Source organism: Aplidium turbinatum, chromosome 11 (genome assembly GCF_918807975.1).
Source record: "Aplidium turbinatum chromosome 11, kaAplTurb1.1, whole genome shotgun sequence".
Lineage (NCBI taxonomy): Eukaryota > Metazoa > Chordata > Ascidiacea > Aplousobranchia > Polyclinidae > Aplidium > Aplidium turbinatum.
In genome coordinates this window covers 11636262-11653507 of record NC_137482.1, presented here as the reverse complement: position 1 = coordinate 11653507, position 17246 = coordinate 11636262, and the positions used below count along the sequence as shown (strand labels likewise).

General features: G+C 37.7%; 1 protein-coding gene across 1 annotated transcript; it reads right to left on the bottom strand.

Annotated features, from left to right (window-relative positions):
- Window positions 1–14429: 14429 nt before the first annotated feature.
- LOC145780205 (zinc finger BED domain-containing protein 5-like) lies at window positions 14430–16250 on the bottom strand. Its single transcript, XM_082591910.1, has one exon. It carries the CDS (start codon window positions 16248–16250, stop codon window positions 14430–14432), a length of 1821 nt encoding a protein of 606 aa, XP_082448036.1.
- Between the last annotated feature and the right edge of the window lie 996 nt (window positions 16251–17246).

The following is a 17246-nucleotide window of genomic DNA, read 5'->3' as shown; positions in this document are numbered from 1 at the left end:
AATTGTCATAAATTGTTATTTTGGGCTCAAACTTTGTAATGATACGTCGTCTGGATTTGATTTTTGTTAAATTTCGTCTGAAGAAAACATTATTGACCTATTGTCTTATTCGGTTACACTCAATTATTTCTCATTTACATTCTATTCAATTTGTTTGTCAAATTATATGGTCACATTGCGCTAGTTTCATGCAGCCTAACAGGTACCACTGAGAGTCACTCAGCCATTTCTTTTATGACAGAACAATAGGCCTAGGCTATACCTTTTTTTTAAATTGTGATTATTTTTGTATTGTAATACTGTTACTGAAAATTTTTTTACTCGTAGCCTTGAACTATTTATTGGCTTGAACTTTTCTTGGTTGCACTGAAGTTTAAACGCCCTTGCTACAAGAGTTTATTGATTTCAAAAGTTTTTCCTATTTTTAATCACCCGGAATAAACTTTATATTTGAATAAAACCACAGGACTTCACTTAAGGATCGCAGCAGCACATGATTTTTTTTTCTTTCATTAATATTACTGAACATCAGCCTATCTTGTTTCAACGTAATTTGCCGATGCTTGACATTTGTCACATTAAGAACTGGGAAGCAGCTGACTCGATGACTGATATAGTCTTTCGCTGCTTCCTGTCTGTTGTGGTATTTAGATAGCTATGGTACTATTTTATTCGTATTGTTTATAATTGTACCGTACTATTGTCGCAACAGACGAAATAAAAGGTTTCTCTCTCTCTCTCTTGCGTCAGTCATTACGTGACGTCATAAAGGATGCATTGCAATGTGACGTCACAATATATAGTCAACGATGTAAGCAATTTCAAAAAAGTGCAAAAACTGTAATAATACCAGATTTTTATTTCACATTTGATCTACAGTATAAATACAGATGCACTGCAGTAGACAGCTGGAACCACATAAAAGAGTGTCATGACAGAAAATGTTTATTTTCCTTTCATTGTTAGCCTGTTAATTAAATGCATCAAAATTCATAAGCATATGGATACGCTAGAAGCAACAACGAACGACACGGTTGCACAGTTTGACCGTTTATTTGCTGTTTCGAAAAGAATAGACTAAATGAAAGTAAACAATGAACGTCCCATCATATGCAGTGCCGGATTAACCAAGTGCGGGGCCTGTAGCAGATTGATTTGACTTGATGTACAGATAATACCCGGAAAGTAATTGAATATTTTATAGATTTGATCTACATTCTACAACAACAAAAATAACAAAAGTCTAATGTAATGTTTTATTTGCAAGGAGAAATATAAAACTTTAACAATATCATTCAAAGGTCTTTTCGACGCATTTTGATCTCTGCAAATTTGGCTTCAGTTGAGTTCAATGACTTCAGAAAGTCATTTTCAATACTCAAAAGAGTTACATATAAGTGTAGCCGCTTTTGCCCCATCGTGTTTCGCAGATAGTTTTTAATCAACTTCAATTTTAAAAATGATCTCTCTCCAGTACAATTAGTTATCATCATACATGGATAAATGCGCAACAAATTGTCAATGTTAGGAAACGTGGTGTCAATATTGTTTTCTTTAATCAAAGTGAAATAGTTGAGTTCTGTAGAGGAGCAATCAATAGCAATGTGCTTTACGAATTCTGAAAACTGAGGTAGTTCATCTTTCAATCCATCTTCCAAATCCTGGGAATATGCTTCTAAAAGTCTGTCAGACGTTTTTGGATCTGCGCAGGTGTTAGGTCATGCAGATTTCGCAAAAAACGAAACCGTATGTTCAATTAGGTGTATGCCTTGCGACGTTGCTCCAGCGCAGATTGTAGGCTGTCCAATACTGCAAGGAAAACTTCCACCCGGAATCTGTCTTTAGGTTATTGATTATCCATTGCATCTGGAACTGAACGGTCGCTGCCTACATCCTCATCGCGCCTTCGATTTCGGACAATTCTTCTTGTGCTTGTTGGTCGGTAATCCGGCACTTGAGTCAGCTTCTGTGCCTCTGACTCAAACTTAGCAAATTGTTCTCTGAAAGTCTGTAGAGATCCTGCCAAAGAGGCACACAACGCTGAAGCAATATTGAGATTTTGCTGATTTGTTTGAAGAGAGGCTTGAGTTGCCTGGAAGCAATCGAGTAAGCTATTCCAAAAAAAACACCAAGATTCCAGTTTCGAGCAACTCCATTAGCCTGCTGTCGACATTCTGCCTTTTGCTCTTGGTCATTTGCAAGTTTCTCCAGTGCCTCCTTTATGAAAGGAAAACGTTCTTTAATAACCTTAATGGCATCAGCTCTTGTGGATTAAACTCTTCCCTGTGAAAACACAATGCGCGAAGTTGCCATTTTCTCGAATATTCCTTCAAACAACTAGGACTAGCATTGTGGGCTAGTGGCATTCGAACAGGCAGTTGCCTACAGCGGAAATTACCGGTTTTTTAAGTTTAAAATAATTAGGAAAGGACAAGACGTTGGGACTAGTAATTTATAATCCTACAATTATAATGTTCTCCTATGCCATTCCAGTTTGCAGGCCAAAAATTAATTGCCATGTTCGATATTTTTTTGCAAAAAAAAATTTTGCTCACCAAGCGCGGGGCCTTGTGAAGCGCGGGGCCCGTAGCAGCTGCTACATCTGCTACTATAGTTAATCCGGCGCTGATCATATGTGAAACGAGTCACCGAAACAAAGCAACAGTTAAACTTTTGAGATATGACGAATGAAAACACCAGTGAACAGTAGCAATAAACAAAAGCAAGATACTTTTATTCTAATAAAATTTACTGTTAAGCTTAGGTAAGAAGTGCCAAAGCTGGAATTTAGCCATGGAGAAATCAAGCAAAATCTGAATAATAGACTTGCAAGCAAGTTTCTAGTGTCACGTCTGATAATATATTTGCGAAAAAAGCTGCTTGTATGAATATTTTTACACAATTACAAAATATGTTAACACACTTTGAAAATTTTGGAATTTACTTTTGGAACTGTCCGGTAAGTTTCATTCGTTTCATCGTGTCGGATGACTTACGGTCAATGGCAGACATGTCAGAAACAAGATTTTTCGACATACAGTTGAAGAAACGAGCAATTAAATCACTGACTGAGCAGTGCCCGGATTCACATGTAAGGCAATCCGTAGAGATTTTGCCAGCATCACAATCCTTAGCAAGTAGCTGTAAAACAACATGCATAAAACAGGTTCTATGATTAGCATAAGAAAGAAAGCAATGTTTCAAGTGAGGAGTCGAGAAAATAGTAGAATAGACATGCCAACACTTCAAACCAATGGAAAATGCAACAGCACTGGGCTTCAGGAGGCCACCCCTGTTGATAGAATTCAAAAAAACTTGCGCATCACTCGGAATATTACCATCAGAAACCAGAAGTGGCAGCTTTTCCTGCTCATCGCCAAACTCAAGCAACAGCATACAACAGTCTTTACACATGAAGCGGTTGAGAACAGATCGAATTAGGGCTCCGGTGACATAATACAACACATTGGCATCGGCAACGGAAAGTGTGGATGACGATTTTATGTGCTGCGACACGGATGAAGTTATTTCACTAACATCAGCATTCAGCAATCTCAGTAGCACTACTTTTCATTTCATTCATTTCTGCAAGAGAACATTTCGAAAATTTTAACAAAGAAATTACTCTCACTTTTCTTTCATTTTCGAAGAGTTGTCGGCAAGAAAGAAAATAATTTCCCCCGTTCATCTGCCGATAACGGCCAAAGCAACCCTCTAAACAATCTGACAAAAACTTTGAAAGCAAGACATAGTGGAACCCTAGCTCACATAAACAATATCGTGAAAGTTTGATAAGACTTTTGGATGTAGGCCTATGTGTCAATGCAGCGAATGTAGGAGAAGTCAGTCCAAACTGGTCAGATTGTGCCATACTTTTTCAAGCTGTAAGAAAATGTACAAACTTTTCCAAAAATTGCAGTTGTTCACCATCGGTTGACCGAAGTGGCTCTTTAGTTTTATCTCGCTTTTGTATTTCTAAACCAAAGTATATTTTACAAAGTTAAAAATGTCGTAACAATGGCCATAGGCTAAACTATACTTTTTGCACAATTTGTGACACTTAAAACATGCAGTAATATTTGTACCAAGGCATAATGCCACGTTATTGCAATACTGCTTTAGCGATTACAGTTTTACAAAGTAGTCATAAATCATTTTATAACATACCTGCAGTGGTAGTTTTCACATTTACAACATTCCAATATCGTAAAATAAGAGTAATGAAGTGTGCTGTTCCATGCCATTCTTTGTTATGTTGATTGATGTAACTAGAATAGATGATTATACATTTCAGTTTACAAATATCCTATTTTTAATGAGATGTTTATCTATCATCCAGATATTTCATACACTTACAAATTCAATGCATCCTTGTGCTTTCGCAGAAAACAGATAATGCAAGTTTCACGGACATTTTTTCCATTGATGAGGGAAATATAACTTTTGTACTGAGCTTATACGCCATTTTCAACGTCTTTTTATCTTCCATTGCATGTAGCTCTTCCAAATGTCTGAAAAAGTAGCCTAATATGCCTTCATTGAAGTTGTGGTAGCCTAAATAGTGTCTTTGTTGCTTTCAAAATTGTCTACACGTAGGTCACAAGTGCAAACAGGAAATAACTTCCTAGCCTTGTTTTTAAAAGATAACAAATCAGAGGTGTTTTTACCTGAAATCTGCAACTTCTATGTCATTTAAGTTGTCACCACATGGGAACTTATGCACCTCCTTCCGTTGCCAAATGTTATAAACGTTTTTAAGGTTGTGCGTGCTGTCAAACAGTAAATGTAGATTTTTTTCAGGATTGGCTGGATTTGCAATAACTGGTTCAAGATGTTTCGTCCCACTCAAATTTACCATAAACCTTCGATTTACAGCAAGATTGTCAGTTACAATAGCTGAAAAGTGCACATGAAAATACTATTTTAGTAATGTATTTTTTAAAATCATCAAATAGCCTATTAGGCTTGTCAACGAGCTCCATTGGTTACTCAAATTAATAAATAGTAGCCAACAAGGGTCAGAGCGTATAATATATTACACTCAGTGATGTACGCGCATACAAAAAATATTGACGCCGTCAGCGCAAACGCAAACGTTCGAAAAACTATACGCCGCATGCGTCAACGCAACTTGTAAAAAAAGTTGGCGGCGTCAGCGTTAGCGCATACTCTAGCGCAAACTCATTTTGTTTGCTAGGTGCCAAATATTCACATGGTATAAAGCACTCGAAACAACACACTTTTCAAGCCATTTCGCGATTTCTCGTTACAAGAAATTATCTTTTTGGCCTGAAGGCACATCTGGCATTGAAAATATAAGTTTTTGCCTTTCGAAGAAGAGAGCTTAAAATACTTTTTCATGTAGGGCCATGGATTTGTATTATCATGCTCCATTTCACTTGTAGATGAGTATTACCGTAAGTTATTCCCTGAATACAATAGTGTAGTGTAAGAAACTGTAGCATATGCCCATCAAGAAAATTCTAGTATTATACTAACTGTCGCTCCTAGTAATATACTAACTGTCGCTCCCTAAAAATCCATTATAAAAAACACTATTTTTAAAATGATTCCGTTTGAATGAGACTAATGTTGCTTTTAATGCCATAATTCTCTAAGTAAGCTCTATTCTTTTTTCTGATAAGATTTTTAAAAAGTGGGTTAATGGAAGACAAAACTGCCAGACACAAGCAAGTTTAGATTCTGAACTGCACAACTCTTTGTTATTAGCATTCAGGGATAGTTAGCATTACTAGTGTTATTGGCAGTAGGCTACTCAAAAGCCTCTCACAATTGGCCCCTGGATGCATGTTTTGCTAAACTGCTCATCAAGTTACAAAACATATATAATTACATACTTACGCAACAGACTGTATAAATTGTCAAGTAAAAATTACCTTAGCTTGATAGCCTACTGTATGTAGGCCTACACATTACTACGCTACATAGTCTACAACAAGAATAACCGGCAAAGGCAAAGTAATGTACTACATATAACATACAGAGTACAACATCATGCAAGTAATCACGGTCGGAGACCAAATATTTGAGTTTGTTTAGATACATAGGCTGCACTGCTCAATGAGTGCTCATTGCCTGAGAAGTTTCTGATTTGCCCCAAAATGCAAGACTTAACTAATTAAAGTGCTCACAATTGCTTACAAACGCCTTCAACACTGCTTGACTAAAAAAACTTCACACTATGAAGCCAAGTCATTGTTTACATTTTTTACATGGAGCGACATTACCAACCTACCTACTTGCTTGCTTACATTACATTCCTGTTCTGATCCGTAATTTACTAAGTAATTTCGCAGTAGGGCTAAGTTGTTTTAACTAATTCTTTCTTTTTTTCTGCAAGACTTCAGTCTCCACGTGGGACTCTAGCGTCAAAGGCAGTAGTGCGATATACAAACAAACTCCAGCTGACTGAACAATAGATGACACTGTGACACAACACTAGAACAATGGGCAATTGCAAGACGTCAACATTTCGCAGTTTGGCAAAAAAAATTGCAAACAACAACTAAGACATTAAAAAGTATGCGTTGACGCTATGCGCTAAAAAACCGCGAAAACTTTACGGCGCATCCTCAAGCGCAAACTATCCAAAAAAATGTGGCCGCAAGCGTTAGCGCAAACAAAAAGTATACGCCGCAAGTATGCGGCGTAGAATTTGCAGCGCATACGTACATCTCTGATTACACTGAATACAAAAAATATAATACACAATTTGTAAAAATAAACATACAAACAGTGTTTGCATGCTTTAAACAGTTCTAGTCAATAGCCTACTTTATATTTTGACCAGATTTAGTTCTTAATTATAATGTAATATTACATACATTATGTAGTCACAAGCTAATAGTTGCAGACATAGCCTACCTACAACATTGAATCCAATTTCTTCAAGTCGAACTAGAACCTCCTTTGCAGCAAATTCAAGTCTTGCTGCAGTAAGCCTTTTGATTGGATACATGGCTACTACATCTCTATTCTTTCCCGCAACAGATGCAATCATAAAGCAAAGTACAGTGGATGCGACTTCTTGGTCAGTTGTAAGACCAATTACTTGTCCAGATGATCTGGCCAGTTCAACTCTTTTGGCTACATAAATTTCATCTATGACAAGAGAAACATGTTTTTCATACTGTGGCAGAGAACTAATACGCAAGCGCAAATAGTCATTCTTGTTCTTCTGAGGACTTTCCAAGGATTGAGTGATTTGCCTAAGCCTTCGTTGAGATGGATAAATCAGTAAATTTTGATTTCGCATTTCTTCATATGCTCTTGAACCATAACTTTGTATGGCATAAGCAGAAACCATTAAACTTGGAGAAAAGCGACGGCCCTGTGGTTGTTTCTGGCTCAAGTCAAGCTGTTCTAAAATGAATTTTAATTTTCCAATCATATTGTCATCGTACGTGGATTCAATACATTTTTGTAAGCTGTCTGTACAGATGTGAAACCATGAAATGTTTTCAGGACTTTGAAGCCAGCTTTTAACTAAAGACATCATATTGATCAATTGAGATAATGTTTCAATTCTTCCGTTTGTCAGTAAGTGCTTAAAATCTTTGGATCTGATTGGATTGCTATCAACAAAAACTTTCAATTGCATATTTTCCTCTATCATGACAGCTGCAGAAATAGATGGCATCAAAACATCATTTAATTGAATGTAGCATACATAGAGAATGTTATCTTCCAACCAGACATGAAATCCTAAAAGGCACAATCAAATGTAAAATTTAAGCCAACAATATAGGCTACAAGTATTTTTGCCGAGTTATAGTAAAGTGCCGCCAATGATGTGTTGAACAATTTTTAAACTAATCGATATGTAACCAATGAGGCTTATATGCACGGCACCATAAGTATTGCCACCTCCTTTTACCACTGCATCAAAAACCAATTTTGAGTTTGAACAAAATATCAGAATTAATATGTCATTGCCCTGACAAGGGTCCATTTTGATAAACCTAAAATGATAAAATGCTTAAGCTAACCTTTAGGTGTTTTCTCTTTGTTGAGTCCTGCTTCAATCTCACTTAAGGTATAGACACGATCCTTCTCAAACATTTCAGCAATAGATTGTATGCAACGTTGCTCTATTATATTAAGTCTAGATGTAGAGGTAGCATTCCCTGATCTTGAAGTTGATGGAGAAGACACAATGTATTTAGGAAGATTTTCAAACACAGTTGGAATGGCACAAGGTTTTAGTATTTTGCGAACCAACTTCTTCTTACGTTTTTTCTGTCTTGTAACATTTTTATCTACACTGGTTGAAATGAAATCACTTGGTAGAAAATGCAACGAACATATGCGACTACTTTTGGTAGGAGTAAAATTCTCACGACTGATATTCTTCAACCACAACTTCAACAAACCTGGATTGTTTATCGGATAGCCTACCTATGAATTGAAACCCCAGAAGGAATTTTTGAAGTTCCATAACCAATTTTACAATTCAATGCTGAGCAGCAATATGGCATTTTTGAATCACAAAGTAAGCCTAAGTTACTTATACTAGTTCTGGAATAAACAAATAACTTCATTGCCTACCGTATATCATTGAAGTTCATTATCATTAAATTTTGGAGTTTCATAACCAATTTAGTGCTGAGCAGCCATATAGCATTTTTAAATCACAAAGTAGGCCTAAGTTACACTAGTTTTGGAAGAAATAATTTTATTGCCTAGCCTATATCATTACTTAGCAGGACAAAATCATATGCAAATGTAGCAACCTAAATGAAGACCTTAACCCCTCAGTGTCCAGCTAAACTTGGTTAAAATAAAAACATAGCTTCATTGCACATCTACTAAAATATATTTCTTAAGATAATGTAAAAAAACTACTCTACTGCCTGGCTGTACATTGCATGCAAGCACTTGAATAGCCTAAACCACTGTATCTGGCTGTGCATGAATCACAAGCAATGGAATGATAGAACTTGGACTACTGGTGAAATATCCTAAAAGCGGAAAAAGCGGACACTCCAATCCTTCTAATTCCGTGACCCATGGTAGATACTGTTATGTTCTTTCCTCGTCTCCAAGGCTCAAGGCAAAACTAATGGTTGGTTTTGAATCTTTATCCTCGGACTGTACAGATCCAAACCTTGATTGGTTATTCCTGGTAGTTTCGCATACTTGTAGAGGCTCCTGACACAGGTCCGGTAACCAGTGGCGTAGCTAGGGGGGCGGGGGGGCGGACCGCCCCGGGCGGCACGTCTGGGGGGCGGCACTTTCAGACAGGAAGTTTTATTTTTTTTGTTGATAATGCAAAAGTACACGGAAAATAAAAGCAAACTGAATGACAACGTTCAAAACAGTGGCGTAGCCAAGGCGGAGAAGGGGTTTGGGGGTTACAACCCCCCTTTGGCACGCATGTGACGTCACGATATTGAGAATGATGCTTTCAGTCTCTATGTCTCTAAAACAGGGGTGGGGAACCTGCGGCCCGCGGGCCGAATGCGGCCCGCGTAACTGTTCTATGTGGCCCGCGTCAAAATTTCGTAAAAAATTTTTTTTTTTTCTTTTGCAAAAGTGAAATCATTTGAAGCTAAATTACCTGTGGAAAGTACAACTTGAAAACAATAACACCGCACATTTTCCTACCTTGCAAGAGCAAAAGCTTTCTACAACAGCCAAATATAGGCTACCCATTGCCTATGTATGTGTCAATCTTATGGAGACATTTAATGCAAGATTTTTGGACATAAAGAGTAAAGAAATGGAGTTAGATATTTTTGCCTCTCCTTTCAATGTGGTTGCAACTGATGTTCCTAGTAACTTCCAACATGAAATAGTAGAGCTCCAGAGTGACGGTACGCTGAAAGCGATGTACCAAAACATTCCAATGCTCAACTTTTATCAACGCTACATAAATGCTGATGATTTTCCAGTCATGCGGAAACATGCTTTGAAATATGTGTCTCTGTTTGGAAGCACCTACCGTTGCGAGCAGTTTTTTTTCCAAATTGAATCTAACAAAAAGTCGGCTTCGCTCCAGACTGACTGATAAAAACGTGGAGATGTAGTTAAGAGTTGCAACATCTTCCGTGTCAGCAGACATCACACGACTCACCAAAAATAAAAACTTTCAGCCATCCCACTAGCTGTGAAAGTGAAATAAATCATTGTCTACTTCGCTGCATTTTTTATCTGTAAATAAAATTTCGAAATTTTAGTGGCCCGCCTGTGTTATTTCTCATTTTATGTGGCCCGCAATACTAAAAAGGTTCCCCACCCCTGCTCTAAAACAAAGTTTGCCTAATTTTAAACGAAACTCCATTAAAAGAGCGAGTTTTTGCCAATACCAAACATTTAAATATCTCAGCCAGGAATTAGCAACAAGAAAACATAGAGACTTAGCTTTATTAAGTTACCGAAAAATTCCCAAGAAAACATGATCTTATCCTTTTGCTATGCCACCGGACAGCACCATTTTACAGGAATATTTATACCAGGGGATTTATACCCACATTTTTGTTGAAAATGCTCTCAGAATGCACCAAATCCAAAGTAATTTTTCAAAATTTTCTCGGGGAAGCCCCCCAGCGCTGGGTGTCGTTTATGGCGAGGACGCCGACGGGCTTCGGCCGCCGGCCCTTAAACCCCCCCTTTTCAAAATTACTGGCTACGCTACTGGTTCAAAACATACAATAATTCCACTTTAAGTCAATTAAAAAAATTTCATTTTCACATGCTTTTTCTTGAAGGGGCGGCAAAATCTGAATCCGCCCCGGGCGGCACATTCCCTAGCTACGCCACTGCCGGTAACCGAGATTGGCAGAGTGAAGTTTTCGATTGTTGAAGCGTTGTTGCCGGAGAATTATTCTATTCACTAGGTGCCGCTGAATAGAGAGCAGTCCTGAAATGCATTGTCAATATTATGTTATAAAAAAAAAAAAAAAAAAAAAACTAGGGACAGGGACATTCCTATAAAAAAGTTATTTACTTGTGTCTGACAAGGTTGTCCAGAATTAAAACAAAATGTTTGACAAATCAAAACACAAATACTGCAGTAGATGTAAAAAAGAAAGGTAACCCAAGTTATGATTCACTCTGTTCTGTTGAAGACAACTTAGCCGAAACAGCTTCCTTGTTGCGACGGTGCTATACTTTAAACTGATTATTCTGTTTTGGTATTAAGCACGTTATAAGTATCGTCCGTGTTTTGTCACTTCCACTTTTTTCTAGACTTTTGCCTGGTACCGTATCCCTGATCTCTACTATGTTTGGCGTACTATTTTTCGTTGTATTGGTCAGAAACAAAAACAAAATCTTCAGAGCTTTCTTCCCTTATCACTATCAGCCAATAACCAATGTAGCCTTCAAAATAGTTTATCATGGTAGGCTACTGTTTTTAACTGTAGCCTGATGGTAGAAAAACACCGGTAATAATTATTATTATTATTTATTTGCAATCAGACTCAAAGTCCATAAAATTCAAATTTCTTAACAGTCATCACACAAAATATCAGACTAACACAACATCAAGCAGGCTACATCAAACAACGTACAAAATACTGTTGTAGTGAATATAAAATGTAGAATTAAAGTAGTAATCAGAAGACATAACATTGCGCAAAAGTGGATTATAGTTAATAACAAATTTAATTTGTGTATTGTACAGCCGCATGCATGGAGAAGTCAAAACTTTAAATTTGCGACATTGATGGACCAATCCAACAGTTTTGTTACAGTTGAAAATAATGTCATGTCTAGAAGCATAGGATTCACACACATCAATGAGTTTTTGGGTACCGTACCTTTAGCACTTGGACTAAATACACACAAGTCATCTGCAAACATTAGGTGATTCAAGTGAGATGAACCAGTATTACATCCGACATCTAGGGAATTCAATTCAGTCGATAAGTCATCTATATACAAAGAAAACAGGTAAGGACTTAAAACACCTCCCTGCCTTACTCCGTTGGTGACATGGAAGAAGAATAAATAAAAACAGACCATTTAAACAATGACAAAGCCAAGCATAGAACAAATTTGAGCGTTTTCGACGCACAGCATAGTAAGCTTTATAGGCCTATGCCCTCGTCAAAAAAATTATCGACTTTCTCGCGGGTTAGGCTATGTATAATTGTATATGCTAGTTTGCTTCGGCTCGTTAGGATTTGATTTAGATACTTTTAATTAAAGGATGTCTTATTTAATAGTCGGAGTCTATAGTAAAATCGTCTTCTCCAAAAGTTTCGATAAGTAAATCAATGGTCTATTTGCCAGCAATAGAAACACTGCGTGTGTGATACGCAGCTATAAGCTAAGCCTAAGGCTAGCACATGCTATCTTTTTTCAAGAATGGATTGTCCTCGGAGGACACTCAAAAATGTTGAAATGTCCTCCTTTTTTAATAATGTATTTCTGAGGCAAACAAAGGCAGTGCATGTATGATGTTAGCCTCGATGATCATATCAGATATATTTTCATTGTGTAGGCTACGATTCCTGCGTTGCCTGCTTGGGTGAATATACCACTTCATCTGCCAAATTGAAATGTTTTGATTGAATGCCTCTGACTCAAACCAAAATACAAGATAACTTTCATCCCTATGTAAAGTAAGTTATCTCGCAGTGTTACGGACAACTTTTAAATCAAACGTCACATATAGAACCGTTGTCTACTGAACCTGACGTCTTACGTCATGGACTGTTGCTAGAAATAAGCAAAGATTGCATCACCTCTGGTCACACCTGTGAAACATTACATAATCGTTAAATCTTGAATTACGAGATATGGTGTAAGCCAAATTCAACAGGTGTTTGAATAGCTTCATAATGCTTATCATTATTACGTCACAGAAGCTGCTTACGTGCGTTTGAAATATTGCAATCTATTTTTGTCATTTTAAAATTGTTGCTTGAAAAGTTGGTCGCATATTAACTGTTTTGCTTAGTGCATGCCAGCTGGATAAAATTTCCGTCTTTATCTCAGTAATTTGTATTGTAGTGACAAGTTTTAGTGGCGTACGGTGTTGCGTCCCAATTTCGACAGCCTTGAGGATATTTTTACAGAAATACAATTCTTGAATAGACGTTTTCAGAAGAGTGTTTCTTCAGTCATTGCATACAGACGAAGGGATTCGAGAATCTTATGTTACAATTTTCCCACGAAGAGATTATGGTTTACCGTTGTGACCATAAATAATAAAGACGTTTCTTCTCAGTTGGTACTGAAGAACTTCAAGCTTAAATTAAAGACGTTTCTTTGTTGGTTATCAAGAAAAACAACATTGACATTCATTGGCAAGAAAAAAGGTTAAAGACAATCGATCTGTGCTTGAAGATTCAAGTGGACGAATCCAAGCAAGTTTTGTGGAACTTTTAATAGCCTAGATTGGAAGTCTCCAGAAGTGGTAGGACTTCATATAGCCTACCCCTACAACTACGGTAGGCCTATTGTGCATTTAAATTCTTTTTGTATTTTTACGGTCTTTGCAGTTAAGTTTTTTATAACTACTGTAATAATTTATGTGTTTGTGTAACTTATTTTTTTAATTGTTAAATTTAGCCTCAACATTTAATATATCTATACTCGGTGGCGACAAGGACTCGACCGCCGTAGACTCGACTGAGTTTAAACCTGATGATGTTCTTTGCGGTCGGGCAAGCCATTCTGGGGAGGGACCCAGTAACGATGAGGCTAAGTCAGTTCGAGAGGCCCGGTATCTTAGAAGGGATATTTTGACTCAAATTGGGGAACTTTCTGTAGCCAAAGGTTCTTTGAATAACAAGCAGGAACTGTTAATTTTTCGATCTAACTTATCTCCTTTAGAAGAGGAATTACGGCATTTCCATGCTCTTTTGAGTAAAATTTTCAACTCTGCAATTTTGGCAGAACTTTGTGATAGGGTAGATCCCGAATTTAACTCGTTAAAAAATAACTTCGAACAAAAAGAAAGTGAGTTCTCAGATATGTTGGATGCTGACATATATCCTGAGGATAGCGCCTCAAATGTAAGCACTAGGATGTCTCGGAGCTCGTCACGGATAGTTGCACAAATTAACTTGCAGCTAAGACGAGAGGAGCTCCAGATACAAGCCGAAGCCGAAGCAAGAGCTGAGGCTGCCGCGAGAGCTGAGGCCGAAGCGAGAGCTGCTAAGGCCGCCCCGAGAGCCGAAGTGAGAGCTGCTGAGTTCGCACTCAAAGACTCCCAGTTGAGGGCTGAACAACGTAAGGAGGTAGCTTTAGCTGAATATCGATCAGAGGCGGGCTCCCGGCGTAGCTCTAAGGCAGTGGTTCTCAACCTTTTTTGGCTTACGGCACCCTGCAAATAACCAAAAGATTTTGCGGCACCCTGCAAACAGTCTACAGCCAAAGAAAAGAGTTTTAACAAAACTAACAACAGCTGCGGTATCATATTATTAACGATTTAATGAAGTTCATTTTAAACAAAGTCAGTGAGAAATTTGCGCTTGATTTTTAGCACAAATCCTTTCAATGTCTGGGCGCACATTTGATAATGCTACTCTCATCTCTTCTTCAACCGCAAGTAACCTTTCTCGTTTTTTTGTTTTTATGTTAGTCAAAACGGAAAATCCAGTCTCACATAGATACGAAGTCGAAAATTGAAGTAAAATCACAACCGCCTTTTCTCCAATGCAAGGAAATTCATTTTGAATTTTAATCCAAAATTCATCGAGCGACATCTCATTGTACAATAGCTTTATGTTTCCGTCATTGCGAATGTCAATAAGTTCTTCCTCTTCTTTGAGATTCAAAGTAAAATGGTTGTCCTGCTGCAAAAATGGGTTTCTGACCCATGTATAGTTTTCTGAGCATAGTGTTGGAAAATAATTCTCTATTTTTGCTTGCAAAGATTTGAGATGCTGAATAATCAATGGGATTATTTCCCGGTTATTTGTTTCAGAGAAATGAGAGAACATGCCAAAGGTTCCTTCTTTTGCACGTACTGACCACACTTTTAATTTTTCTTGAAATGCTCTCATTTTGTCAGTTGAAGATAAGAGATTTTCACTCTTGCCTTGCATACTAGAGTTTGTCTTGTTTAAATGGTCAAAGATATCTACCAAATATGCTAATTTGGAGACCCAGATGTCATCGCAAAGCAAATCACAAAATTGTTCTTGTTTTTCAAGTTTAAAAAAAGCTAACATTTCTTCCTTCAGCGCATATACTCGTGATAATGCTTTTCCACGGGACAGCCATCTTGCCTCTGTGTGTAGCAGAAGATTTTCATAATTTGCTTCCATTTCTTTGCAAAGTTTGGTAAATAATCTTGACTTAAGTGGTCTAACTTTGATGTAATTAACCATTTCTACAACTTGTTTTAGAGCTTGCTTTAAATCCGAGTCTAATGTTTTCCCAACAAGCACTTCACGATGAAGGAAACAGTGTGTTGTTATTATTTCATTATTTACCCTTTTTGAAAGTGACACAAATCCTTTGATTGACCCAACCATGGATGGGGCTCCATCCGTACAAATTCCTACACATTCTTTCCATGTTAATCCATTTTCTTCCAAACACTTACTTAAAGTATCAAAAATATCTTGACCAGTCGTCCTTCCCTTGAGCTCTTTACAGCAGAAAAACTGGTCAGTTATTTTTCCATCATTGACAAACCGCATAAATGCCAACAATTGGGCCTTCCCACTGATATCAGTTGATTCGTCAACTTGCATCGTAAAGATTTTGCTTTCCTTCACAGAAGAAATTACAGTATCTTGTATATCCGTGGACATGTCACAAATACGTCTACGAATGGTATCATTTGACAAAGGAATCTTTTTTACTTCTTTCTCAGCCTCTGTTCCAAACATTGTTTTCACAATTGCAGTGCAAGCAGGGAGAATAACTCTCTCCGCTTCCGTGTGAGGTTTACAATTTTTAGCTATTATCTCTGCTACCAGATAGCTGGCTTGTTTCGATTTCGTGGAAACTTCAAACGTTTTGGTGAATGTCTGACTTTGTTGTTTTCGCTCATCCAAGAGTCTTTTGAAATAGCTCGGCGGTTTGTCGGAGAGGTGCCCATGCTTTGTCGAAAAGTGCCTGTTCAATTTACTTGGCACCATAGCTTCATTTGACAATTTTGCGTGACAGATAAGACAATCTGGCGAAGGTTGGGTTTCATCACCACACCAAGTAAAGCCGATGTTCAGATAACTGTTGCAATATAGGCGAATTTTCTTTGCTTTTTTTTCTAATGTACTTCCACTTTCGATAGCTGCTCTTTTTTTCGTTATAAACTTCTCCATTACAATAATGCAAAAAGTAAACTATTGTACTGTATTAGTGATCTGTAATAAAGTATTGTATCCTGTATGAAAAACACTGCGTTGCTCTGTTATAAAGCTAATCATTTATTAAGGCTTTAAACAACTTAAAATGTAACATAAACTCTGAAAAACACAACATTAAAGACAACTCAACAATCACTGAAAAGAACCAACTATCTCGATCGACTGCACCTCGTTACTGAATACGATTGCGAAATGTAGGACAAACGTGTAAGTAAGACAAAGGCAACTGAGCACGTGTAAGACAAAGGCAACCGATTACGTCACGTCACAATGCTAAGTCATAAGATTCCGTTCCAATTAATTTGGATGTAATAAGAATTGTACTGTAATATGCAATAGCTCGCGGCACCCTTGCTAAACGTAAACGGCACCCTAGGGTGCCGCGGCACCCCGGTTGAGAACCACTGCTCTAAGGGATCTTCTAGGCATTCCAGAAGTGAACATCAATCGCGGTTAAATTTAGATAACCTTTTCCAGACACCTGTTCAATCCGAGAATGGGGGAGATTGTCCAATGGTGTGTGCAGTGTTTTTTTTAAGGTGTTTTGGGGGACCGAAACGGTCCCCCAAATTTCTCCAGCGGTTTCCCAAAATTTGGACTTGCAACTACAGTAGAAAAGTAATGGTTGTTTCTCGCTATGTCTTAAGCAAATATGGCTATTTTTTGGTATTTAAATGAAACACTTGCGGTCTCTTAAAACTACTTAGCGGTCACCCAAACCAAACCTTAAAAAAAACCCTGGGTGTGTGACCCAGGCATCCGGTCACTGTGCGTAGGGCGCTGTTTATGGTAGTGAGCACTGCGACACCAGACAGGTGCACAGTACTCTGCTGAAGAGTAGACAACAGCTAAGGCAGTTATACCCAGTATGACAGCGAAGTAGACCTTCTGTATCATAGCTCACACTATTCACTAAGTCGTAAGCCTACTTCCGCAATAGGCTGCATTTGT

Coding starts and splice junctions, on each gene's coding strand:
- LOC145780205 (XM_082591910.1), bottom strand. CDS start 16,250: ATGGAGAAGTTTATAACGAAAAAAAGAGCAGCTATCGAAAGTGGAAGT.